At 39.8% G+C, this 26949-nt stretch overlaps 1 protein-coding gene across 1 annotated transcript in view; it reads right to left on the bottom strand.

Moving 5' to 3' along the window:
* Positions 1 to 26949, bottom strand: part of SORCS3 (sortilin related VPS10 domain containing receptor 3) — a 437279-nt gene that overhangs the window by 217933 nt on the left and 192397 nt on the right. Inside the window, exon 5 of the mRNA XM_047762685.1 lies at positions 8789 to 8862. Coding sequence (XP_047618641.1) covers positions 8789 to 8862 — 74 coding nt within the window. The remainder of the gene's footprint in view (positions 1 to 8788; positions 8863 to 26949) is intronic.

The raw sequence follows: 26949 nt of genomic DNA, 5'->3' as shown, positions 1-26949 counted from the left end.
TCAATGTTAAATAACAGAAGGGGATTAAATTATTATACAGCCACCAATTAGAATACAATGAAAGTAACAACAGTTTTAAATTATGTTTAGAGAGTACAGAGAATGGTACAGGAAAATGTTCAAGTATGTTTTTAAAAGATGCAAAAGTTTAAAAACAACATAACCTTGGAGTTCCCGTCGTGGCGCAGTGGTTAACGAATCCGACTAGGAACCATGAGGTTGCGGGTTCGGTCCCTGCCCTTGCTCAGTGGGTTAACGATCCGGCGTTGCCGTGAGCTGTGGTGTAGGTTGCAGACGCGGCTCGGATCCCGCGTTGCTGTGGCTCTGGCGTAGGCCGGTGGCTACAGCTCCGATTCAACCCCTAGCCTGGGAATCTCCATATGCCGCGGGAGCGGCCCGAGAAATAGCAACAACAACAACAATAACAACAACAAAAGACAAAAAATAAATAAATAAATAACCTCAATTGCAATAAAAACAAATAAGTTGAAAATTATAGTATATTATAATAGGGGAAAAAGTCTATGAAGATGTACTTGATTTTTTTAAGTGGTATTTTCTGGACAGTGAAATTAGAGGTAACTATTTTCTTTTTATTGCTCTGCCTTTCCTTGAATGTCTACAATAAGCTTGCATTGAATCGACAAACAGGAATAAAGTATCTAAATCATGTTTATGTCTTTTAAAAGTTATTTTTGTAGTTTTGCCATTGCCTCTGTATCTTGTCCTAGAAGCCTGAGACATTTCTGCTCTAGGACTCTCCTCGGTGAGATGTCCTCTGGGAAGTTTACGTTTCTTCTCAAAGTCTTCCCTGTTTTAAACCTTGCTATAGGCTGAGTTGTGTCCCCCACCAATTTACACATTGAAGCCCTAACCCCTAAGGTGATGTTATTTGGAGATGAGACCCGTGGGGGGTAATTAAGTTTAGACAAGTTCATTGGTGTAGAGTCCTCATGGTGGGATTAGCATCCTTATAAGAGAAACACTGCACACCTCACTTTCCCTCTTCACCATGTGAGAACATAGCAGGAAGGGAGCTGCCCACAAGCCAGAAAGATAGCTCACTCCAGAAACCAACCATGCTGGCACCCTGATCTCAGATCTCCAGCCTCCAGAAGCGGGAGAAAATATATTTCTGCTGTTAAAGCCATCCAGCCTAAGCAGACAATTATACACTCCTCTCCCAACATGGAGCAGGGCACTCTGAGATTTACTCAGTGAGAAAAAGGCTGATTCTGCCACCTGCAACCCTGCATACTGAAGAGCCTCCAAGCCTTCTGGTGGATGTTTTCCCCTTGGGCTGTTCCTCTTCTTTTTCTAGGCCTCTCCCTGACCTTCCAATTCTTAGATTCCCCACGCAAGACGGCTAAGACCAGTGCACTGCTATCACTGTTTTCACTTCTTCAAGTAGGGAGCAAGGCTTAAATGGGCAATCTGAGTTCCAAAGAAGACTAGAGCAGTCAAGACGCTTTATTCTATGTGGGTTGCTTGACCCTTCCCTAAAGGACAATAGCTATCTGAAATCTCACCCACTGTGAAAACAACCAAATTTGCTCCCCTCTGAAAATGTATTAGTGAGATTATTCTCTCTCTGTGCTGAATGGCTATTACTCATGTCTGCCACATAATCATCTGGGTAGAATAAGCAGTTGGAGGCCCTCTGTCTATAATTCCACAGAAACCAGCCAAAAAGTGGGGGAAAGAAGAAGGAATGGTGTTTCTACTTGAATCTTAGAACGTTTCTTACACTGGATGAGGAGAGTGAATGTGGCTGTCTTTGAAGTCTCTGTTTAACACATAGAAATCTTTTCAGATTTCCAGAGGCTGGGTCAAATATGACACTTTCTCTTCCAGTAAAGACTTCATTAAGTCTACAACTACATAGGTCTCCTTATTTTCCCTCCTTCATAGAATGCATACATGGTAAGCCAAAGTACCACATGAGTCCAGCACCTCTTGATTTCATCCAAAGAGTTGAGGGTTCTGTCTTCCCCGGGGCACTGACTATGGTGTATAGTTTCTGAGCACTCCATCCGTTCTTAGTATTAAGATAGCTCTTCAAAGGCCGAGATGTAACCAGACATGCAGCATTTAAGTGGCCTCTGCCAGCAAAGTAGAAACTGATTTCTGCTTGAAAGCCGAGCTTTCACACTCCCCTCGTGACCTTGCATGTATTATTTTCAATGTAATGTATTTTTAAATTGCTGCATCATTTAAAAATGTAAGGGAGAGTTGAATTAAATATTATTTGTGGCATACCCTAGTTTGCAAAGGGCCTCTAAATCGGATCCCTTCTATCAGGTCGATGCCTAAATCCCATTACTTGAGATGGCAAATGACTGTGTTTGCAAAATTGTAGGTGCACAGTTAGAGAGAGCTTCAAAAATTCAGCCCATAATGTTAACTTTGTTTGAAAAGAGCTTGATTTTCCAGGAAAAAATCTCAAGCCATTCTGCCTATTCCTTAACCCTGTCATGGATAATATATTAATATCCAAAGGATGACTCACCATGTAATTCTTCAGGAACCATAGTTTAGGAGCTCATCCTTAAAGTAAAACATAGACTACATTAAAGAATACGTGAGATTTACAGAGTTTAAATTGAAGTAAAGGTGTAAGGAGGTTTGTCCAGCCACATTAATTCAAATAACCATGCCCTATTTTTACCTCCAGCCTTTCTGCCCAATGTCTTCCACACTCACAGCTGCTACTAGGCTGAAATGGGTAAGTCTAGGATTCAGATATATGGGAATTTTGTAAGTGAAGTTAGCACTTTTCTGAATGGGAATGTTCACACTTGGCTCATGTTTACACATACACACACATACAAACACTCTCAGAGAGGGAATAAAAAGTATTCTCAGCAAAATCCTGCCATCGAAATGTAGAACAGAATAAAATGGAATAGAATGAAACAAGTTGACAACCTCACTAGAAATATTAGCAGCTAAAAATAACAAATATTTATTGTCTCTCTGTTTCTACATGTCAGGAATCTGAGCATGACTCAACTGGATGCCTCTCTCTCAAGGTCTTTCACAAGAATTCAGTCAATGTGCTGGCCAGGGCTGCAGTCTCATCTGAAGGCCTGACTGCAGAAGGATCTGTTTCCAAGCTCATGCACATGATTATTGGCAGGATTCAACTTTTCCTCCCTGGAACCGAACTGTCAGAATGAGGCTCTCAGTTCCTCACTGACTGCTGATTATAACCTCCCTCAGTTCCTTGTCACATGGGCCTTTCCAGAAAGCAGCTCACATAGCAATCATGAGAATTCGCCTGAGACAAAAAACACTGTCCTTTTGTAACTGGAACTCTGAAGTGACATCTCCTCACCTCTGCCACATGCTAATCACTAGAAGTAAGTCACTCAATGCAGCCTGAATTCAAAGGGAGAGGGCTACTCAGTGGTGTGGTCTCCAGAAGCAGGGATCATTGGGGGCCATTTTGGAGGCTGCCTTTCCCAACCAGGAAGGGAGTACTAACTATAAATAGACTCATTGCATATATTTTAGGTGGGAATATACAATAGCACATGATTTATATTTTCTGACAAGGATTAAAGATCCTCAAATGTATATATTTTAATGTAATTATTCTCCTTTTAGTGGTGATATAGACAAAATTGTTAAACCCTAACAATCACCGATTTTCACTCCTATGTGTTCTAATAGATGTGCAACAAACACTTATGGATTTCCTGGGGGTGGAATAAGAGTGATAGATGGAGAGGCAAAGGAGAGAGGGTCAATCATTCTCTATAAGAAAAGCTTATGATACTTTGGAAGGTGTGTAAGAGTGGAGAGGTACTTTGGAAGGGGATGTGCTGTGGACAACCCTGTGGCTGAGAATAGTTTTATAGCCCATGGAAAGAGAAGGAACATATGAGAAAGTAATGATTGTCTAAGATGATAAGGATTTTGAAGAGATAAAGGGGTTTTATAAAGACTCACCGTTGACTGTGTGATGTGATGCTTCTTTGCAACTCCTCTCAAGGAAAGGTTCAGTAAAAAGCTACACTGCTCTAAAATACTTTTAGTGTTGCATATGGATGTGACACTTGAATGTGACACTCTGTTGAGACTAGGAAAAAACATATGTTTCTCAATGGGCTAGCTGGGACACTGGTCCAAGAAAATGATCCTAGATAGTAAGGAAATATACATAAAATATTAACTGAACCATTATTTATAAAAAATGAAAAATATGAACATTTCTAATGTCTAGTAAAAATAGAATATAGCAATAAAGTATATATCTTTACAGAGTGAAGTGTTGCCTAGATAATTAAAATGATGGCTATAAAATGTTCACAGTAACATAAAAATTGTTGTAATAAAACATTAAGAGGGGAGAAAGTAGATTATACAAATTCACATGTAAGATGTTTAAGCTACATATAAAAGAGCACATTCATCCAAAAAAAGAGACTGAGGAAAAACAAGAATAATGAAAGACTGGAAAGAAAATATTGCAATGAAAGGACTTTCTAGTCCATATCCTTTTTTCCTTTACAAGCTATTTTCCTTGGACCTCCTATCTATACACACCAGGAGGGACATGTGCTGCTTTTCCATTCATCCAATCTTCCCTCATGACCTTTCTTAAAAAGAAGAAAAGCAGCTGGGACAACCATCACTAGAAACCTACAATGAGTAAGCCAACATTAGTCTAAGGATGAGAGAGACAAGGAACCCACTGTGGCTGTCCCTACACACCAGCGACTCTTCAGCCTGCAACCAGCATTGCAACAGGTCAAAAGAGCTGTCCACAAAGGACCCTCTCCTTGAACACCCTACAGTGGGCTGATCTAGAACTTGTTGTACAACTATCGTCTTCCTATAGATTTTCTTTTTTTTTTTTTTTTAATTTTAAAGGCCGGTCAATTTTGAAACCCAAATACCCCAGAAAAGGGGTAAGAGTTTAACATCTTAGGGTATATTACTTTATCACAACACTTTCATACAATGAGAAAAGGCAAAGAAGAGGAACAAATGGACCCCAATCTTTCAGGAGAGAGAATAATTAAGGAAAAGTTAGTAAGGAAGAGATATTGGATACATTCTTTCTCTCTTTCATTATACTATACAAGTAAAAGCTATTAGAGATCAGAGGCACTTAGGGACTAGTCCAGTTACACAAGAACTCAGCAAGGCCTAGGATGCCTGCGCCCTCCTTGAAAAAGATGCTGGAAAAGGGCAAATACCTAGGTAGTGTGAGGGTCCATAGAAGCAAAGCTGTGAACCATAACAAGTATTCATATTGGATGTGCAATGAAAATAATCTTCCCACTGCAGAATGTGCCTGCCTGCTAAATTTCTCCCATTGGAAGGGAAGAAGAACTATTCATTTGCAGCTCAGTAGGATATTGAAACAAAACAAAATGTTTTTTCCCTATGATAACTTTGTCAAGCAGAGACTAGAGAAGTATTATATTAGGATACTTAGCTACTTTTGTGATGTCCCTACAAACTAAAAATCACTAAAGTAGTTGGAGTGATGAATGGGAGCATAAGACAAGTCTGGTAATCTGCCTGTCAGGCAGTTGTCAAATGAGTGAAAGGGTCACAACTAAAAGACTTGTCATGTCAGTCCAATTCTAGGGGTGTGAGCATGATGGCTAAGTCACTCCAGGGTGTAAGATTCCTAGGTGACCTCTCTTGATGGCATTGGAACATCTGGAATTCATAAAGAAAATTTTATCTCTATAGGAAGCTTGATTACTAATGCTAATGAATATCATGCCTCCTGCCCTATCTAACCCCCAGGCACTGTGGGGCACTAAGGAGGAAATGGATAACAATGATAGCCCCTTACAATCCCCAGTGCATTTTCAAAGCCATCAGTTACAGGGTCATCACTTAGAGGGTTGATTCTTCTCCCCCACCCTCGGCAGAAATCATTTCTGAATTATAGTACTCTTCTCCACAGATCTCCTCTAGACTGCTACTTTCCACCAACTAAAGGCAGCATAGGAAAAGAAGCCTCACATTCATGGATGTCTATCTCCAAATATAGATTTTGAACATCTCCAATTTATAGATAACAATATTTGGACAATATTTTGTCTGGATTGCATTTTCACTCTATTTGTCTACACAACATAATATAATGGTCTTTCATTTTAATGTCTTGTTTTGACATGGCTATTTTCTCTCCAGTGTGTCCCCACACTTACCAGTGCCACTTCATCCTAAATGATCCCTCCCAAAGAAACAGTTTTAGGGCTTTTTGATGTTGATTTGTTTTCACCACGTCAGAAGAATCATGAAGCAAGAAAGAGTGAGGACAATAAGGTTAGGTTGAGATGTGGATTCCTGACAGTAAATTAGACCCACTGAATTGTTATCCAATGTTCACAGGCAGTCTCACCCAGCATGGGATTCAAAATTGCATCCCAGAAAAAATGACAGATCACTTGTGTGCCATGTTCTTCACAACTACTAATAAATATAGTATTTAAGACATAATTTACAAATTACAAAACTTGAAGGGAAAAATGAAATTGCCAAGAGTCCAATTCTGAAACGATTGCATCTGGTCCTTTGGAAACAGAGAAGAAGAATATTGTTCCATTATACAGATGAGGAAACCAGAGCTGGGAGAGGCCCTGTCTCAGCCAAAACTGTGCTCAGCACCCTGAGAAGTGAACTTTGTCTTTCCTCAAGGAGCTGCTGAGTCGATATTTCCACTCCAAACCCATACAAGCCATGTCTCTTCAATATAAGTGGTTTGGAGTTTTTTGACAGTCATGGATTCTGTCACTGGAAGAAAATAATGGCCTCTGTAAAATGAGCTCTCTGCAACTCCTATGACACTTAAAAGAATAATCATGGCAATTATACATCAGAAACAGAGAAGTGATAATTACAAAAATGGAATTTTCAGCTACCACTTGGCTGGCCAGCACAGGCGCTAACTTTTACGTTTCCCCATGGGGGCATATATGAAAGGAGCAGAGAGTGAAGAAGAAATGAAACACAATTATCAGGACCTGGGGATTTATTCTTTTTACACAAAGGAAGAGGGAAGGCAGACAGCAGCTGGAACATGCTCTTCTTGCTCTTTGCAAAACATAGGAAAACTCTGCCCTTCCTCTACTTAATTTATTTTCCTTCCAAAATGATGACAAGACTTATCCAATCTATTATATTTCTTTCTCCATCAACTTGACTTCCTAGGCGGCCAATGGCCTTACCATCAGGAGTTTGTTCTAGAAATAGCAGAAGGATTTTGTTTTTGTTTTTGAGGGATTTCTGAGTGATGGTACACCGAGAAATGGTCCATCTTAGCTGAGCCAAAGGCTGTAACTATATAGCCAGAACATCAGAAAAAACAAATACTTCTTTTTCTGCCTTACTCTATTGTAAAAAAAATCTTAATAATTCTAAATACAGACCAAGTAATAATTGTAATAATAGTTACAGACCAAATAATAGTTGGTCTGAAAAGGGAAAAATAATTGGGGATAGTCCAGGTATTGAAGCAAAAGCAACACTCGCAATTCCCTTTCCTCTCCCAGGATTCTGTATATATAATAAGACATGGTTGACATGGTGCTTCAGAAATCATCATTTTAACTCTGGACATAGTTTTTGTAGGTGCAGGAGGGGACTGGGTGAAACTGCTGCTTCCAAAGATGTTGGTATGGATGTGTATATGTACAAAAATGGATGTAAATGTACATCACCCCACAACGCATACCCTGCACCTACCTAATGGAAGGCATACACGGCCATCTCATGACTTCTTAAGGGAATTGAACTAAGGCATTTAAAATGAGCATGGAATAGTTACTATTTTCAAGCACTGCTAATGTTGTTTCTGTTTTTAATCAAACATATAATTAAGCATATTACACACTTTGGTTCAGGCTGCCTACAGATATCCCTACACATATTTGGCCATCGCTTTCATTGAAGTTAAAGCAAGACACAAGGAAGAAGCATTTTTATGTTCCAGCAAGGAAGAGTAAAAGCTAAAATTACACTAAACCAGGTTTCCCTTGTTACAGCCAAAGTAACAGTAGTAAGCATGTATTTAAAAAATACCAGTTAATGACAACACTTCCCAACTAGGGGGAAGGGCTAACTGTCCATCTGAAATGCCTTCACTCTTTAAAAAGATTTTTCAAAATTGCTCCATGGGCATCATTCTGAAAGATTTATCAGGTGTGATATGAGACAGGAATTCTGGACTGAAATGAGTTTGGGAATCTGACTTCATGTTTGGCAGCTTCCTTCATTCCAGCCTTCTCCAGAGTCTTTAATATCCTACCGTGAATCCTGAGTCTCCAGGAAGGTAGAGTGGGGTAACCATCACCTAAAATTATTTGACCATAGAAACACCTATGGAAGGACAAGCATTGTGTGGACCTAATGTTCTTTGGAGAACATTTTAGGAAAATATTGCTTTTTAGAATAGGTTCATAAAATATTTACTTTTTCCAAAAATAAGAGAGATTAGTACACAGCACAGATGGTCATGATGCTCTCATGGATTTCTCCAGCCCAGTGCTTCTCACTTTAATGGACACAGTAAGTCACCAGGGATCATGTTACATGCAGAGTGCTACTCAGTAAGTCTTTGTGGAGCCTGAGATTCTGCATTTCTAACAAGTTCCCAGGTGCTGCTGATGTTGCTGGTCCATAAACCAAACTTGGAGTAGCAAAGGGCTAGGGCACATGTGACTTCAAGGGCTGAAGGTGTCCAGGGATGTGTCCTGAGTGCTATGTTGCCTGATAATTCCTTATCCAAGAGGGTGGTGAGTCTGAAAACGGGGCTTACCAGTAAAACCTGTTGGGTGTGATGCGTTCATGCATGAGTTGCCACCGTCTCCCAAAGTCCATGGAGCTGTAGAGCTGCAAAATAATGAAGTGAGGAGAGCATAAGCATCAAGGGATGTGCTGTTTAACAGAATACATGTGCATCCCCCTGGAGAAGAACATCCCAACCCACCAGTGTGCCCAACACCCTCAAGAAGGCATCCATTCTATTCATATACAAATGTATGTACATGGCTGTGCCATACTTATCATGGTGTCTTCTGGCTCAATATATAGGCAATCAGCTGATGCTTTTGAGCTAAGCTTTGAAACCATTTCTGAGGCCATGTCTCTACCTTGGGGGCAAGGCTTTTAGTAAAATTATATCTTCCTTTTTTTTCCAGCTGCACCTGAGGCATAAGGAAGTTTCTAGGCTAGAGTTTGAATCTGAGCTTCAGCTGCAGGGCAATACTGTATCCTTAATCCACTGCGAGAGGCCAGGGATCAAATCCACAACCTCATGGAGACTAGGTCAGGTTCTTAACCCACTGAGACATATGGGAACTCCTCCTTTTTTCTTTAAATTCTATAAAGTCTTTAGCTACATCTAAAATAATTCAGCAACACTTATTTAAAAATATATGTTTATGGAAAAACCCTTACATGAAAGTCACTCTGTAGATTCTGTGTTCAAGGAAAAAAAATAAGACACATGTAAAAATGCCCTTCATGTGATACCTGATACAATATTGTATGCAAAAAAGTGTGCCCTTTCAGCTTTATCTCTTACTCTTCTTGTATATAATATAAATGACATGAACTTTTCAGTGCCACTAAAGACATCAGACTCATTCACATTCCCACATCTTTGTAAAATGGCAAGGATAAGACCACTCTTGCGGCTGAGTGAAAATTACCCATCCATGCAGGGCTATCTCTGACCTTTAGCCCACTCACTACTCTTTCTTCTCAGTGCACTGCACTCATCATTTTTTCCACTGAGCACTTACCAGAGGGTAAAATACAGGTATGTCGTTCAGATTTGTCTGATTATTTAGTTTTATTTATACTCCTTGAATACATATATAAAGTGTTCACCTAAATATCTATTGCATAAATCAATAATTAAAACAGGGAGGTAATGATGGAAGAAACTCCATGGAATAAGAAAACAGGAAAAAAAAAAAAAGAAGAGCCCTGGGACTTTGAAAAAAAAAAACCAAAAAAATAGAACCTTCTGCAAGGCCAAATGAATCAGATTCCACATTCTCTTATTTTATGAATGCAGAGTATGGCCCCTTTGTAACACAAAAGGGAAAACACAGAATCTCTGTAAAGACTAGCCAGGAGTGTATGGTTTTATTTGTAATTGAATATCTAGAAGTATAATATCTGAATCTATCTGATAATGGAATAATAGATATATTGTCATCATCATCATTATTATTTGACTAAGTTGTTCTTTCACATACATTTCAGCATTACAAGGACACTGAGGGGAGTTCAAGACAGTTATCAGTTATTATTAATGTAAACCCCTACCCTCAAGCATTCTCTGATCCAACCAGGCACAGTTAACCACCCCCCCCCATGGTGCCAATACTATATGCCTCCATGAAGCTGTTTACACTCAGCCATAACTGGTTAGCACACCTCCTCCCCCACTAGACTCTAATTTATAAGAGGGGTGGAGATCATGCCTTACTCAGCTTTGTGTGTCAGTGACTATACAATGCCTGGCATAAAACAGGGGAACACAGGAACCTCCTATTTTACAGTTCATGAGACTCAACCTTGAAGAAGTTATGTTTTGGTCAAATGAATGAGGATGTAGGTTTTCTGATGTCCTGGCTCACCTCTCCTTCCACGGAATCGTGATGTCTGGTTTATAATGAGAATGCCATCGTGTTTATTTTTTTTTCACAAACTTTTACAAGTGGGGAAACCAAGCAAGAGAGAAGCAGGTGGTCTGCAAGTTTGTAAAAATGAGGTCATGGAAGGACACCCCAAGAATCACACCCCCAAGAGCTGCTTACCCATAGTGTTCTCAAGTGCACGCACACCCAGGTAACATTTCCATCTCTAAGTTATGAGTCCATAATCTTACAATGCCTACAGAAAGAATTTTTGCATGAACTTCTGATTATCTCAAAAAGGCTTGAGGAAGTATAGTGCCATTTCAGTTTAATTCAGTAAGTATTTATTGAACACTGGCACCAGGAACTATATTTTTTAAAAGTCTCTATTGTCCAGTAAAGAACAGATATGGGTGTGTGGTTGTGGAGATACACATATATTAGTAGTTAAGGAGATGCATTAGCATTTCCATTTTATCAATGAAGATAATGACGCTTTGTTCTATAAAGCAACCAAATGGAAAACTAGGAGGTCCATGATGATTTATCTGATTTCAGGTTTATACTAAACCATGTCAATACCACCAACACTCACAGAATTTACACAAGCCGGGATCGCTCATCTCTCACTCTATGAGAAAGTACCAACTAGTATGTGTGCCCAGCTCAACACATGGGGAAAAAAAGGCAAAACTATTCTTCCATTGCCCTCAGTCTCTTTCTTTACTCACCAACTTAATGAATAAAACAGAACGAGCTCTACACCATTAAATTACAGGGCGCACAGAGACGCATTCAATTCTTCAGGAAGCCAAAAGGGTAACTATAAGCATGTCAAAAATGAAAGTGGGGCAAAGGCTAAGGCGCTAAAAGGCGAGAGATGGGAAAAATAAACTAGGCTAAAAATGGGTAAATGAAGCTCCCTGGATAAATGTATCTTAAGCTAGGCCTTTGGAGATAGGTGGTGTGGACTGAGTGGAAGAGACAGTAAGAAGATTGGTGTCTATATATTCAAGGTCTTCAGCCTGGCTTGTCAGGGGGGCTTTAAGAGAAAGGATGGATGTGATGATGGTCGCTGGCCAAAAGCAGGTGGCAGTTGTCTGTCTACCCATTTGTCTCCTTATCCATCCATCTATTTCTGGATGTTTTATATTTACCTATATGTATATTTATATATTGGAGAGGGTCTTGGGAGAAAGGAGAGGGTTTGTAAGGATCATACCATCCTGCTGGGAAGACTATATTGACATACTTTATTTCAAGGACCGAGTATTTCATTTAGGGTTTCAAGAACTGGGTCACTCTCTTTCCTATGGCAGGTGTCTGATAAATATATGCTCAGAATTAAGAGAGATGTTTCCTAATTAAATATTGAAGAGACTTTGGGTGGAACCTTCTACAACCCAAAGCTATCAGACTGTCTGTCAGATTCTACTCAGAGCAAACAGAGCCCCAAATTCCATCAAATGAAACCCAGCATGATTGCGTCTTCCTCTGCTGCAAACTCTAGTGACAGGTCAAGAAAAACCCTGGGGGTCACAGTGACAACACCGGAGTCTTAGTCCTCCAAGGAAACCATCAGACCTTCCATCCTGGAGGATACTGGTCATGGCAGAGTGCCATGCACTGCAGCTCCTGCCCAGGTGTGCTCTTGGGAGAAGTATGGCTCCTCTCATCCCATGCTCTTCCCAACAGAAAGAGCAAGAGCTCAGCTGTAGATCTCATCCAAGCCAGTTTCACTTCCTGACTCCCTTGTCTCTGCTTTTTCTTTTTCAGCTCTTCAGTTTGACTGATGGGAAAAAAAAAATTAATTGAATTCTCTGCCTGGAGGCTGATTTAGATGAACAGAAAGAGCAAACTCCTATTCATTAAGGGCCTTGGGTGAGCCACCTTGTTTCTCAATCCACAGTAAGTTTCTCAGTCTGAAACGAATGGTGTATCTCCCACAAGCTAGATCTTTGCAGCCTCTTCATTCATTCATTCATTCATTCACTAAAAGTGTATTAAAAAATGACTATGCTTCAGGCACTGAACTGAATGCTAGGATTACAAAGGTTAAAAATACCATGATCATCAGAAGACAGAAATTCAGACAATCACACTGCCATGCAATATAGGCCATAATATTAATACTAACTATCTCTGCAATGGTAACAGAGTGGGCAATAGGTATTTTCTTCTTTTGGTCACAGAAATTTTTAAGGATTATTGTGAATATGTATTAGTAATTTAAAAAATGAAATCTATAACATTGAAATAGAAACAAAGCACATAGGCAATCATTCAATGGAAAGTATTGAAAGATGATTTCATGACATGAAAATGTTCATTATATGTAATTTATTTAAAAATATGTTACACTTTTGGCTACCAAAGAGGATGGGTGGAGGGGAGTTGAATGGGGATTTGGGATTGGCATATGCACACTGAGGTACATGCAATGATTAGCCAACAGGTACCTAATGTATAGTATAGACAACTCTACCCAATATTCTGTGATAATCTAAGTGGGAAAAGAATCTGAAAGAGAATGGATATGTGTTTATGTATTACTGAATCACTTTTTGCACAGCAGAAATTATCACAACCTTGTAAATCAACTATACTTCAATAAAACTTAAAAAATTCCGCAGATAAACCAAAGCTATTTAACATTACTCTAGACATTAAAAAATGTTACAAAATATGTAGATATTAATACTAATTTTATGTAAAATATTGCATAACTTGAACTATATTAGGAGGTAATATGCCAAAATGTTAAGAGAGTTATCTCTGAATTGTGAAATGATGAGTAATTTATTTACTTTTTAAAAGCTACTCATCATTTTCAGATTTCTTTATTATATATATATATACATATATATACATATATATATAATTTCAATAATGGTGCAAAGCTATGCATTATTCCACTTATATTTTTATACTAATTTTCTATTTATAATGTATACATTATCTATCTTTTAAAAGGTTAAGAATTGAAATTCCAAGTTGTTCATTAGGGAACTGGAATTAGACAAAGCATCATGGGATTTTCAACAAAATGGTATTTCACAGAGGTTATCATGGATAGTGGTGAATCTTTCCTTGGATGGGAAATGTGTTAGCTCACATGGTGTTTATACAGCACTGCATGGCTTCAAACCAGAATGGCTCATGCAATATTAAAATGTGTTTTCCAAGCAGTAAACATTTTGAAGCATTTTTGTTCATACAGAGTTACATATGAGACCATGTTTCCCTCTGTATCCTGCCTTATGATGGCCTCTCCCTGCAAGGACATCATTTCTGGACTTTTACCGGAGAACAATCCAGATCCCTTTCTCTCCCTCTTTCACTATAGTTAATGTTCGCATCTCTCTTAACAAGCACGTATTCAGTAGCGACACATACACGCAGAGCCCTAAGTGAATCATTGGAACAGCTGGAAAATATGAAAGAGCACGCTCTTTTCCTTATTGATTCCGTTATTAGTTCCCTAATTACATCAGCCAGCCAGGGAAAACCATCTGATAGCTGAAGAACTTAAGAGGCAATTTAATCAATGTACTATTCCACAGGAAGAACAACAAATCGTATCTGGAAAGTTTAAGTCCAAAGGATAATATGATTACATTAGGAGGTTATGGGTTGAATTTATTGTGTCCTATTCCCCACCCTCTCCCCCCAGAAATGAAAGATATGTTGAAGTCTTAATCCCCAGTATCTCAGATTGTGACCCTATTTGGAAATAAGGTCCTTGCAGATATAACCAAGTTAAAAGTGAGATCAGGATAGGTTCTAATCCAGGATGGCTGATATTCTCGTGAGGAGAAATGTGGACACACAGGCAGATAGGCAGAGAGGGAAGACGACGTAAAGATACCCAAAAGGAAGAACAAATGAAGACAGAGCATTATAGTGACGTATCTACAAGTCAAGGACTATGAAGACTGCTGGAAATCACCAAAACCTAGGAAGAAACAAAGACTTCCCTATAGGTTTCAGAAGGAGCACAGTCCTGCTCACATCTCAATTTTGGACTTCCGGCCTCCAGAATTGTAGGACAATGGATTTCTATTGTTTCAAGTCATCCAGTTTGTGGCATTTTGTTATAAAAGCCCTAGTAACTAATATAGGCATCTCACACCTACCAGCAGGAGTCATAATGACACATCTTGCTCTATTTCTTTCTTGTTTTCTTGTCTCCACTCCTAGTCATTGAGTTGTAAAGCTAGACATCTTGCTTAGGATCAGACTGTTGATTCTGTGGTGGAAAGTCTAGCCCTCATTTGCCAGTATTTATCTGCCCTGTGCATCTTCATCACACCCCTAAGGATATTTTCTAAGAATAAATGTGAATTCATAATGGCCACATGGTGGTAACCAGACATAATCAGAAGGGACTACAAAATATACATTTTACAGCAGCTTTTGGTGTGCCAGTCAGATTCCATAGAGCCAGCCGATCTTCTATGTGGAGGGAAGGATGGTTTGAAATATATTTATATAAAAACTCTACCCTGTAGGGAAAATTCAACCTTAGTGTGTAACTGTCTTGATTTTTTTTTTTTTCTTAAAACCTATGGAGTTTAGGTAGCATTCTACTGAATTTTGTGTGGCCACACTGGTCTTTGTCTTTCAAATAAAATAAAGTAGGTTCCTACTCAAAATAGGAAGGACTCTGCACCTATTTCCTTGGTAGCCACAGAGCATGTGGGAGACCTAGGCTGGCCTATATCTTGCCTGGGCTTCAGGGAGAATCTCCTGGGTTGTGGCAATATCTATGGTAGGCTGGAGAGCAACCAGGCTCACAGAGCAACAAACATTCCTTTCCAGCATGTGTCTCTGGTTCCTTTCTCCAAAAGAAACTCTTTCTTTTGGAGAAAGAGTTCTCCAAAGAACTCTTTCCTTGATAAGCAGGGGAAACAATTCCACCCAATGTCCCTGTAAGCTCTGGGGACATAGACAAGAACTTCTGTCTTCAGTAACCATTTTGCTTTGCCATTGGAAGACATAAGGTATCTTCACCAAAAAAGATACTTATAAAAAAGCTGTAGACATTCACCCAGTCATGGCATTCTATTGGAGATGCCACCATCTTTCCAACAATCTTCTCGAAGATTTCTAGCCACAAAAGTTTCCGGTCTCTCTCAGGCAGCTTACATGGCTCATTCCTTCATTTAACAAGGCTGATCAAACGTCTGTTAAACACCACTTAACACTGTTACATAGGTTTAGAATACATCAGTGAACCAAAAACACAAAAAGCTCTGCCCTCAGGGACCTGTCATTTTAATGGATATCAGGAACTCAAATGGTGTCAAGTTCCTTGTATGAATACAAGAGGGAGGTATAAGGAAAACAGTACTGTTATTTGTAATTCTTTAGATAGAGGTTCACTTTGCTGGCACTTAATGCAGTAAGAGAATTTCTCTGCTTATCCAACAATAAGATTTTTTTCCCACTTTTTATTGAAACATTTGACACTCCAGGGCGATCTTTTATTTTTCTGCTTTTGATAGAGTCATAAGTTCAAAGAACATTTCACTTTTCTCTTAACTCTAAGAAAAACACGGTGCAAACGTGATAATACTTAGAAAATGACATTTCCCCACAACGCTGGGGGGAAACAGGGAGTCCAGGGAGCTTGTGCTCCAGCTAAAATATGGCTTAGCTGTTCCTTAGTTGAACGGGAGTGCTGATCCAAGTGTGGTCATGCGTTATGATTTTTAAGGTTATCTGAAAAGTCAAATATTTATGGGAAATCTCCATATTTTACATTTTTGTCAAAAATTTTAAAATTTATGGATTTCTGGGAGTTCCCATCGTGGCGCAGTGGTTAACAAATCCGACTAGGAACCATGAGGTTGAGGGTTTGATCCCTGGCCTTGCTCATTGAGTTAAGGATCCGGCATTGCCGTGAGCTGTGGTGTAGGTTGCAGACGTAGCTCAGATCCTGCATTGCTGTGGCTCTGGAGTAGGCCAGCGGCTACAGCTCCAGTTTGACCCCTAGCCTGGGAACTGCCATATGCCGTGGGAGCAGCCCTAGAAAAGGCAGAAAGAAAAAAAAAATTATGGATTTCTGTTGTGGCTCAGCAATAATGAACCCAACAGTATCCATGAGGATGTGGGTTCAATCCCTGGCCTCACTCAGTGGGTTAAGGATCCGGCACTGACATGAGCTATGGTATAGGCCACAGATGCAGCTCAGATCCCACATCGCTGTGGCTGTAGTGTAGGCCGGCAGCTACAGCTCCAAACTGACCGCAAGCCTGGGAACTTCCATATGCAGCAGGTGCAGCCCTAAAAAAAAACAATTTTTTTTTTAATTGCCGGGCAAGTAAGATATATCTTAATCCAGGTGGCCAGGTACTGCTTGAAGACTATCAATTTGTGACTGAACTTTAGTGTAGACCTACAACTGACTGAAGGAAAGAGTGAGATTATATGACTTTGAAATAACACTGCCAGATTTAACAAATACAAATACAGAATAGAATGCCCAGGTTCTTAGAATTTCAGATTAAAAACAAAAATTTTTTTGACCAAGTATATCCCATGTAACATTAAAGATAAGCTTATATGTTTAAAATGTTGTTGTTTATCTGAAATTCAAATTGAATTGTGTCCTATATTTTATCCAACCTTACTTTGAAGTCCCTCACATTCCATTTCTAAAAGTCCAGATTATAAGATGTATCCCCTTACATCAGGCTTCATTATTCTTTGACATTGGATGTCACCAAGTGAACAACAGAATCTCAAAATGATTTGTAATACTCTATTTCACTCAATCTATTTAATGCTAATTAAGTACTAGCATATGCTAAGCTCAGTGCCAGGTATGATAACACAAAGGTGAGTAGCGCAAGGTTCCCTGATCTCCAGAGACTCAAAACCTAGATAAGAAGACAGATGTGTCAACAGGTAAGTGCAGGACAAGACAAGGCAGCCCCTGCCAATGGAAGCAGAGGAGGGCTGGGAAAAGGCAAAGGAGGGAGTGGTCACTTCTGAGGAACTTGGCACTGGGCCATGAGCTGAGTCAGAATGGATGAATAGGAGCTGGCCTGAGGATAAATCTGCCCCCTGCCCCCCCACCAAAAAAAAAGAAAAAAGAAAAAAAAATTGTAGCTAGCAAAGGTGATCATTTCTGGACATTAGGGAAGATGTTGGAAATAAAACGAACATTATCTCATCCTCCTATAAAAATACAGTTCATTTGGCCATGGATCAGTGTACACTGTTCTAACTGCAACATTTCAAAGGAGAAAGAGCAGAGATGGAAAAAAAATATGAACAGGTCATCTGAAGGATTCAAGAGGAGGAGGAGAAAACTGGGGAGCTCCCCACATAGCTCAGCGATAACAAATCTGACCAGTATCCATGAGGAGGTATGTTCAATCCCTGGCCTTGCTCGGTGGCCTTGCCAGTTAAGGATCCGGCATTGCTGTGAGATATGGTGTAGGCTGCAGATGCAGCTGGGATCCTGAGTTGCTGTGGCTGTAGTGCATGCCAGTAGTTACAGCTCTGATTTGACCCCTAGCCTGGGAACTTCCATAGGCCACAAATGTAGCCCTTAAAAAAAGAGAGAGACAGAGACAGAGAAAACAAGTACATAGGAGCATGGGTGTGAAGATAAAATGAAACTGAAAGATGGGGCTGTGAGGGAGTTCCTATCATGGCTCAGTGGTTAACGAACCTGACTGGCATCCATGATGACACGGGTGCAATCCATGGCCTCATTCAGAGGGTTAAGGATCCAGCATTGCCGTGGGTTGTGGTGTAGGTCTCAGACTTGGCTCGGAGACCGAATTGCTGTGGCTATGGCCTAGGCCAGCGGCTACAGCTCCAATTTGACCCCCAGCCTGGGAACTTCCATATGCCACAGGTGCAGCCCTAAAGAGTCAAAAAGACAAAAGATCGGCTGTGAGAGTGAAGGCTATAAAAGCAGAGAAGTGTAGGTAGATACACATTTATTCATCAAATTTCAAAACATACTCCCTTAAAACCAAAAAGAGGCAAGATTACAATACCAAAAATGAAAGACTGCTTTTATTTTTATTTTTTTCATTTATTTATATATTTTTTTTCTACTGTACAGCATGGTGACAGTTACACATACATGTATACATTCTTTTTTCTCACATTACGTGTTCCATCATAAGTGACTAGACAGAGTTCCCATTGCTTCACAGCAGGATCCCATTGCTAATCCATCCTGAAGGCAACATTCTGCATCTATTAGCCCCAAGCTCCCAGTCCCTCCCAGTCCCTCCCCTTCCCCCAGGCAACCACAAGTCTATTCTGCAAGTCCATGATTTTCTTTTCTGTGGAAAGGTTCCTTTGTGCCCTATGTTAGATTCCCGAAATAAGTGATATCACATGGTATTTGTCTTTCTCTTTCTGACTTACTTCATTCAGGATGCGAGTCTCTAGTTCCATCCATGTTGCTGCAAATGGCATTATTTTGTTCTTTTTTTATGTCCGAGTAGTATTCCATTGTATACATACCACATCTTCCTAATCCAATCATCTATCAGTAGACATTTGGGTTGATTCCATGTCTTGGCTATTGTGAATAGTGCTGCAATGAACATGCAGGTGCATGTGTCTTTCTTAAGGAGAGTTTTGTCCAGATGTATGCCCAAGAGTGGGATTGCTGGGTCATATGGTAGTTCTATATATAGTTTTCTAAGCTACCGCCATACTGTTCTCCATAGTGGTTGTACCAGCTTACATTCCCACCAACAGCGCAGGAGGGTTCCCTTTTCTCCACACCCCTCCAGCATTTGTTATTTGTGGACTTATTAATGATGGCCATTCTGACTGGTGTGAGGTGGTATCTCATGGTAGTTTCGATGTGCGTTTCTCTAATAATCAGTGGATGTTGAGCATTGTTTCAAGTACCTGTTGGCCATCTCTATATTTTCCTTGGAGAAATGTCTATTCAGGTCCTTTGCCCATCTTTCAATTGGGTTGTTGGCTTTTTTTGCTCTTGAGTTGTTTTAGAAGCCAGTTCATAAAATTCACTACTCTAAGAGGTTGGTGAGAAAAGCACAGGATATCCTATAAACAGTTTAAAACTCAATGTGCCTCCAAGTCTTTCATCAAAACATCCCTAATAGCCAAAGGGAATAGAGCTTCCCATTAGGAATCTGGACATGTGACCTTACACAGCCTGAATAAGGACAAATTTTTCAAGTCTCTAATTATCACCTTAAAATTCTAGGGATATTTTGTCATCTACTATATATCTGCGCTAAGGATTTTTTAAAAATGAACTTGTTCACAAATCTTCAAAGGAAGTGACCCCTCCACAAAAACACTCTACATCTCTCATACTCTCTTTATACCACTTGCCCTGGGGAGGGGGGTGCACGTTTGAGTCCCATTTTGAAGATGGGGAACTGTCACCAAAAATGGTTGATGCATAATTAGGGGCCAGGTACTGATGCGGGTGACTTATTTAACTGTCTCAAGTGTGTTTTGTGTAGGGTGACTGCAAGGGAGCCTGTGATCATTTCTTGGTGTCTATGACGACTGGAACCCTGCACCTGATATAAGGAGACACATTTAGGCAGGGCTGTTGTTTAAGGACATGACCAAGGGAGAAGAAAATATGGAGTTCTGGTGATGATACACTTGCAAGAATGCAATTCCATTAGACCCTGGCTGCTAACACAGAAAGCCTCATTTTTTCCATGGCTTTTGTATGATTCCTCAGGCTTATCCACCTGACTGTACCCCCAGTTTCAGAGGCCATCTGTATATTTGGATAAGTAAAGCCTTCTATTTCCCAAGTCAGGGTTCAACTCCCTATGAGAGATATTGGTGACTCACCTGAGAACACAAAGCATAGAGGATGCTTGCCTCCATTCTCTACAATGTTCAGAATGTGTGGATGCTTCGCTCCAACCCAGCATACAGAAACTGGCTCATAACAATATTAGTGTCTACACTCTGTCAAAGAGGTAGCACCATGCTCACTTTCTGCCTGCATTTTCCTCCAGGATTCTCTCCATCCCCCTTATTTTCCAAGTTCCAGCCACACTGGCCTTCTTTTGGCTTCTCAAACATGCCAAGACATCTCTAGCCCCTGGGCTTCTGCGCACGCTATCCTGTCTGCCTAAAATGTCCTTCTTCCACTCTGCACCCCTCCCTCTTTCCAAACATGTACTCAACTGCTACTTGCATGACAGGTATCAGCAGAAATATCCCTTCCTAAGGGAAGCCCTGTTGATCACTTCCTGCCCCAGACAGAACCAGGTCCACCTGCCAACTGCTTCCGTGGCTCTCTGTCCTCTTGTTGCACAACATTCACCAAAGTACAAAATTGTATATTTGTGTAATCTCATGATTAAGGTCTGTCTTCCTTTCTAATTAGTGGGGAATCACTACTTTATTTTGTTTTATTTTTTATTAGAGTATAGTTGATTTAGAGTGGTGTGTCCATTTCTGCTGTACAGTGAAATTGACTAGCGATCCAGTCGTGCATATATATATATACACACGCACACACACATTCTTTTCCTCATATTATCCTCCATCATGTTCTATTCCAAGAGATTGGATACAGTTCCCTGTGCTCTACAGTAGGATCTCACCACTACTTTAATAGTCCTAAGCTTGATAGAATGCCAGATCTGGGACAATAGATGCTCAATAAATAGGTCCTGAATGAACACATGATTATTCCTTTTCAAGCCTTTTAAAATTCTGTTCCTTCCTTGGAAAGGCCCCAACCCTTCCCAAGTTTGTTTAAATTCTACCCTTCTTTCAATATTAGTTCAAACTGTCTCCTGTCCATGAAGCCACACTTGGCCGAAAGAGATAAGAGTACAAGAGAAAAACTGAGGAACTACTTTTAAAAGAAAATTCATAAAACCCATCACTATAAGATGCTGGAGAGAAGGGAAGAATATCCTATGGATAGAATCTCCTTTCTCACACATAACACCCACTGTCCACCGGACTGTAGTAACAGGTTTCCCTTAGAAGCTCTCCAATTGCTTTTATTTAACTCATCCAGCTGCTGATCTGGTCATTTGCTCCCTTATGCATCAAAACTTGAGGTAATCTCTTCAAATAGATTAGAGGCTCCTGGCTGAGCGAAATCTCATCTGAAATCTTGATCCCCTCTAAGAAATTCCACAGAGCTTCCCAACAACACAGAATCAGAGAATAACAAATTTTATAGCTGAGAATGTTCTTGGAAGAAATCTGGACAATTCTTTTTATGCACATGGAATCTAAGGCCCATAAAATCTATGGGACCTGCCTGGCGGCACACAAATAATCATCTGTGGAGCTTGAATTCAAACCCAGGGTCCTGACTCACCTCAATGCTCTTGTAACTGTGCTATACTGTCTTTTCTTTTCTTTTTTTTGGTTAACTGCTTGATTTTGAAAGAAAAGCAAGTTAACATAAGCTCACAGGAATAATGGCTCATTTGGCTACACCCGGCATGAATGACACTGCACCTTGAATCCATCCAACACTTTTATTTACAAGTCATTTTCACATTTCATTTTATCCTCTTTTATGCTAAGACTATTTTCTAAGCTAATAGTCACATAAGACAATCTTATAAACAATTCTCATAGTATTTACCAAAATCCATTCTTTTGTCTCCTCAGTCCTACTCTCTTGATCATTTTCCTTTGCAATCACATTCTATTCATCTCTACACATTACAATTCAGAAACATCTCATATTAAGCAGTACCCTTGGAACACAAATGTTGCTAAACCTCCACAAGCTGACTTTATTTGTTCTGACCCACCCCCCCTCACCCCGTACCTGTGTTCTCTCTTCTTCACGGTTTTTGTTTCACATCACATCCTACTATTAATATCCACTTTATCACCTACTTTCCTGGCCTTTTCACTGCATTCAGTTTGTTTTTAACTCTTCTCCAAGTTCAAATTAGTTTTTTATTCCCAATACCCTGAATCTAAAAAAGGTGGGAGAACTTACTTTTTTTCTAGTTTTAGGTCATGTATTTAATTTAAATTGCTACCTTTAAGTAGCAAAACAATAATACTCACCTTCAATGTGGAACAAATGACTTCTTTACCTACCATATGAAACACCATTTGAAACACAACTCTATTTTTTAAACATGCTCATGATTTTAGTATTAATATACATAAAATGACCAGAAAATCTGAGTTCATTCAAAGTCAAGTATTAAAAGAATAAAAAATAGTGTGTACTTCAAAGTCTATTCTTGCAGAAAAATAAGAGGCTCTGACCCTGACAGGTATTTCTTGTATATAGTTTGACTCAAAATAAACACTGACACCCAGGGTTTCTGTCCATACTTCCTAGAGGAGAACATGGAGATTTCATGGGTATAATGAACTTGTTCAAGATCCCAAAGCAAATTCAAAGACGTGATTCCCAAACCAGTGTTCATTCCAAAACATCTGCTGCCATTGAAAAAAAAAATGAGTGTTATCAAGGAAACAACCTTAATTGTAAGGGAGCTTACACCATTACCTAGAAAAGTTGGCAAAACTTGGGGTTGTAGCACAGAAAACAGACCAATGAGCAATTTGGAAAAAGTGGTCCAGGGAAAGGACAATGAGACTGTCTTCTGCTGCATCAAAAGGCAGAGCAGGACCAAAAGGGGATCCAGATAGAAGTAAATGTTGGCTTGACATGAGAAATAATATTCTAATGGAAAGAACTCACTGAGGCTGGAAGAAGCTGTCTCACATGGCAACAAGTTCTCAAGGGAGTTACAGGATATGTTTAAGTAGAAAATGGATGAGTACTTTGATTAAGGTGATACCATCAGGAAATTAAAGTGTCAGATGGGGTTTAAGTCAACGAGTTCTTAGGTCCCTTTAGATATATGATTTTTGATTCTTAATCCAAGAGCAGTAATCCTAGGAGCAGAACCCAAGGGGGGATATTCACTACTGATGTTCCCTAAATATTTGTAAAAGCTGGCAGAGAAATTTTTTTCAAAGGCTCTCAAATGTTGTTGGAAAGGCCAGGACTCTGTGTGGCAGCTTTGATGGATTGATTTAGTCTCCTTCTATCTAAGATCTTTGCAAAAGGACTTTCAGCTCTTCCCTTCAAGAGCTAGAATTCATTTCCTTACCCCCTTGTTTAGGCATCAGAGTACAGTGAAGGTGAATCTGTCCCAGTTCTGAATGTAGCTTCCAAGAAGCCTTGGAATCTTTCAGGATGCTGTCACCCTGGGTGAATGAACCTGTGCTAGCCTGCTGGAAGATAAAGGACCACATGAAAGAAAACCCAGTCGACATCCATCTCAGACCAACATACAGCCAGCTGATCTCTACCTAGAAGAATGTGCCAGCCAAGATCAGCACAGCCACCAATTCAACCACAGTTGACCATAAAAACATGAATAAATATAGCTGAAGCCAGAAAAATCACCTAATGAATTCAGAGTTGTGAGCAATAACAAATGTTCACTGTCGTAAATGTCTAAGTTTAGGGAGATTTGGTTCCACAGCATTAACTAGCTGGTACACCGACCTTAGATACAAGCCTTATTTCTATCAATGATCTAACTGGGCTATTTTGAGGAAGACTTTAAATTCCTCAATCTCTGTCTTTTATATAAGTATGATGAAGGGATTTCTTCACAATAGTGGCTCTCAAATTCTAAAGTTATTTAGATGTCTTGTTAAAAATGTATATTCCAAGCCCCCTTCCAGAAATTCTGGTTTAGGGGTCCAAGGGAGGAACCCAGAAATATGCCTTTTAACAAGATATCAGATGATTCCACAGTAGAACAACACATTGAGAGACTCTGTTCCAGATAATTTTTTTTTCTTCTTCTTTCTTTTTTCTTATTATGTACATACCTGTGGTATATGGAAATTTACAGGCTAGGGGTCCAATCAGAGCTTCAGCTGCAGGTCAATGCCACAGCCATGGCAATACTGGATACGAGCTATATCCAAAACCTATGCCACAGCTTGGGGCAATGCTGGATCCTTAACCCACTGAGGGAGGCTAGAGATTGAACCCACATCCTTATGGACACTATGTCAGGTTCATAATCCACTGAGCCACAATGGGAACTTCTATTCTAGATCACTCTTAAGGAAGCTTGGAGATTTATAACTATGCTCATAAGCCTTTCTTTCAGTCAGTCTCTACTTCCATCACAGGTAGATGATGTCCAGCTGAATATTTGCAACTCCTTAGAGATGGGAGTGTCACAACTACCCTAGGACCCATTAGAGAAGAGTAACTTGTCCTTAAATCAGACACCATTTGGCTCCTGAGAAATTCACTCATAGCTCTATCACAGAAACCAGAGCCTTGAAAAAAGAGATGGACAGACTGTTTACACTCAAACTATTCTGTCCAACTGCAAATGCTGGAACACAATTAAATAGCAAACAGCATAGCCTCAGCTAAAATGCACAACAGCTGGACTGTGTTCCCTGAAAGTACAATGCATTTATTACACAGATAATTAGACTTCCCTCTAGATCCCAAAGTCATATGCTCTGTGCATTAAGCAAAGAGGACTTACTGCATGCTAGCCAACCCCCAAATGCACAGAAAGTGCTGATCCTTGGGTTCTAAAATGGGGTGAGGAGTGAGTTGGGGAAGAGCCAGGAAGATAGCAATTATTCTGATGTTCTTCTGTTCTTGGATTTAGTGACCCAAATCAGTGGTTCTCAACTCTGCATTAGCGTTTCCTGAAAGTGTCAAGCTATACTGGTGCCTGGGCCCCATCTTAGAAACCTTAAGTCAAAATCTCTGGGAATAGACTACCTCGGCACAGGTGTTTTTAAAGCTTTCCAGGTAATTCTAATGCATAAACAGGGTCGAGTACTATGGTCTAAAGCAGAGGTTGGCAAATTATGATCCATCTGTTTTTGTAAACAAAACTTGATTGGAACCTATCCATACTCACACGTTCAATGTTGAGTCTTATAATAGAAATCATACGGTTGGCAAAGCCTACTAAAATACTTAGTATTCTGTCCTTTACAGAAAGTTTGCCAACCCACTATTCTTAGCTACTGATCTTGATCTTTAGTATCAGGTAAGAGGTCCTAAAAGGAATTTTATACTGAGTGCCTCCTGGCTTGGTTACCAGGAGGCTTGGTTACTTGGTTACTTGGCTTGGTTACTTGGTTACTTGGTTTGCCTGTGTCTCCAACACCAGGAACCCAAAGAAAATAACAACAACAACTAAGGTCTAACAAGTACTTATTGTGTGTCAGGTACTATGTTAATCAGTTTGCATTGAAGCCCTACAGTCACCCTGTAGAGGAACTCTGGTTATCATTACCTTATAGAAGAGAAAACAACACTTTAGAGAGGATTAAGTCACTTGTCTGAAAACACAGAGTAACTGTCAAGGTCAGATTCAAATGATACTGTCTGATTCCATGGCCCATGTGCTCAATAACCACACAAGCCAAGATTCACAACATGGAAACATGGATCTTCTGAGCCAGACTGCAATGTGAGCTTGGGCAAGCTACTCTGAGGGGCAGGGGTAGAGAGGTTCTAAGAAAACCTACACTGCAGGGCTACAGTAAGATTAGGGAGAGCACATTGCCTACTAAAATAAAAACATCCGGCAGACTAAAACCATTTTTTGTCAGGTTTTTCTGCTGTAGACACACTTGACGATATTTCACTAATTGTTTTCATCTATTTAATCACTCAGTAATTTAGTGAACACTTTCCATGAACCAGCATGGTTCTATATTCTAAGGATATAGCAGAGAACAAGATACAAGAAAACAAAGTTTTCTTAACATTTTTATTTGTATGTTGCCAATTTTTCCTACTACTACGAAGGGATGGGTTGGCAGATTTTTTTACTTAGGAACAGTGGACAGTTTCTCAGCACTCTACTTGGGAGCCATTTTAAATAGTGAAACTACCAAAGAGAAGCACAAAAGTACAGAAATCCATGGCACAAAACAAACCACATAAAGGAGGTCACTTATAGTCTGAGAGCTCAAATAAGAAGACAGAGTATAGCCCTGTTCAATCTCTTCTGGGAACATGCACATCCAGGGACTCAAATTTTTGCCACTCAGTACATTCTGAGTACTGATATGGGGATTATAAGTAAATTTTAGTGACCAAGTAAATTTGCAAATATAGAATTCACCAATAATGTCATGCAAAGATAACTGCTAAGAGGAAAATCAAAGCAGGGTAGGGGGATAAATTCAGACAGGCAGTACTATTTCTGTGAAGACAGTCAAGGAAGACCTCTCTGAATGGATAACATTGGAGCAGAGGCCTGAATGAAATGAAAGAGCAGGTGATATGAACATTCAGAGAGTGACCTAGGATGGAAGAAGAGCAAGGGTGAAGGTC

The sequence above is a fragment of the Phacochoerus africanus genome, chromosome 15 (assembly GCF_016906955.1).
Source record: "Phacochoerus africanus isolate WHEZ1 chromosome 15, ROS_Pafr_v1, whole genome shotgun sequence".
Lineage (NCBI taxonomy): Eukaryota > Metazoa > Chordata > Mammalia > Artiodactyla > Suidae > Phacochoerus > Phacochoerus africanus.
Note: the sequence above shows the minus strand (reverse complement) of the source record. Positions and strands in the feature narration are given on the sequence as shown.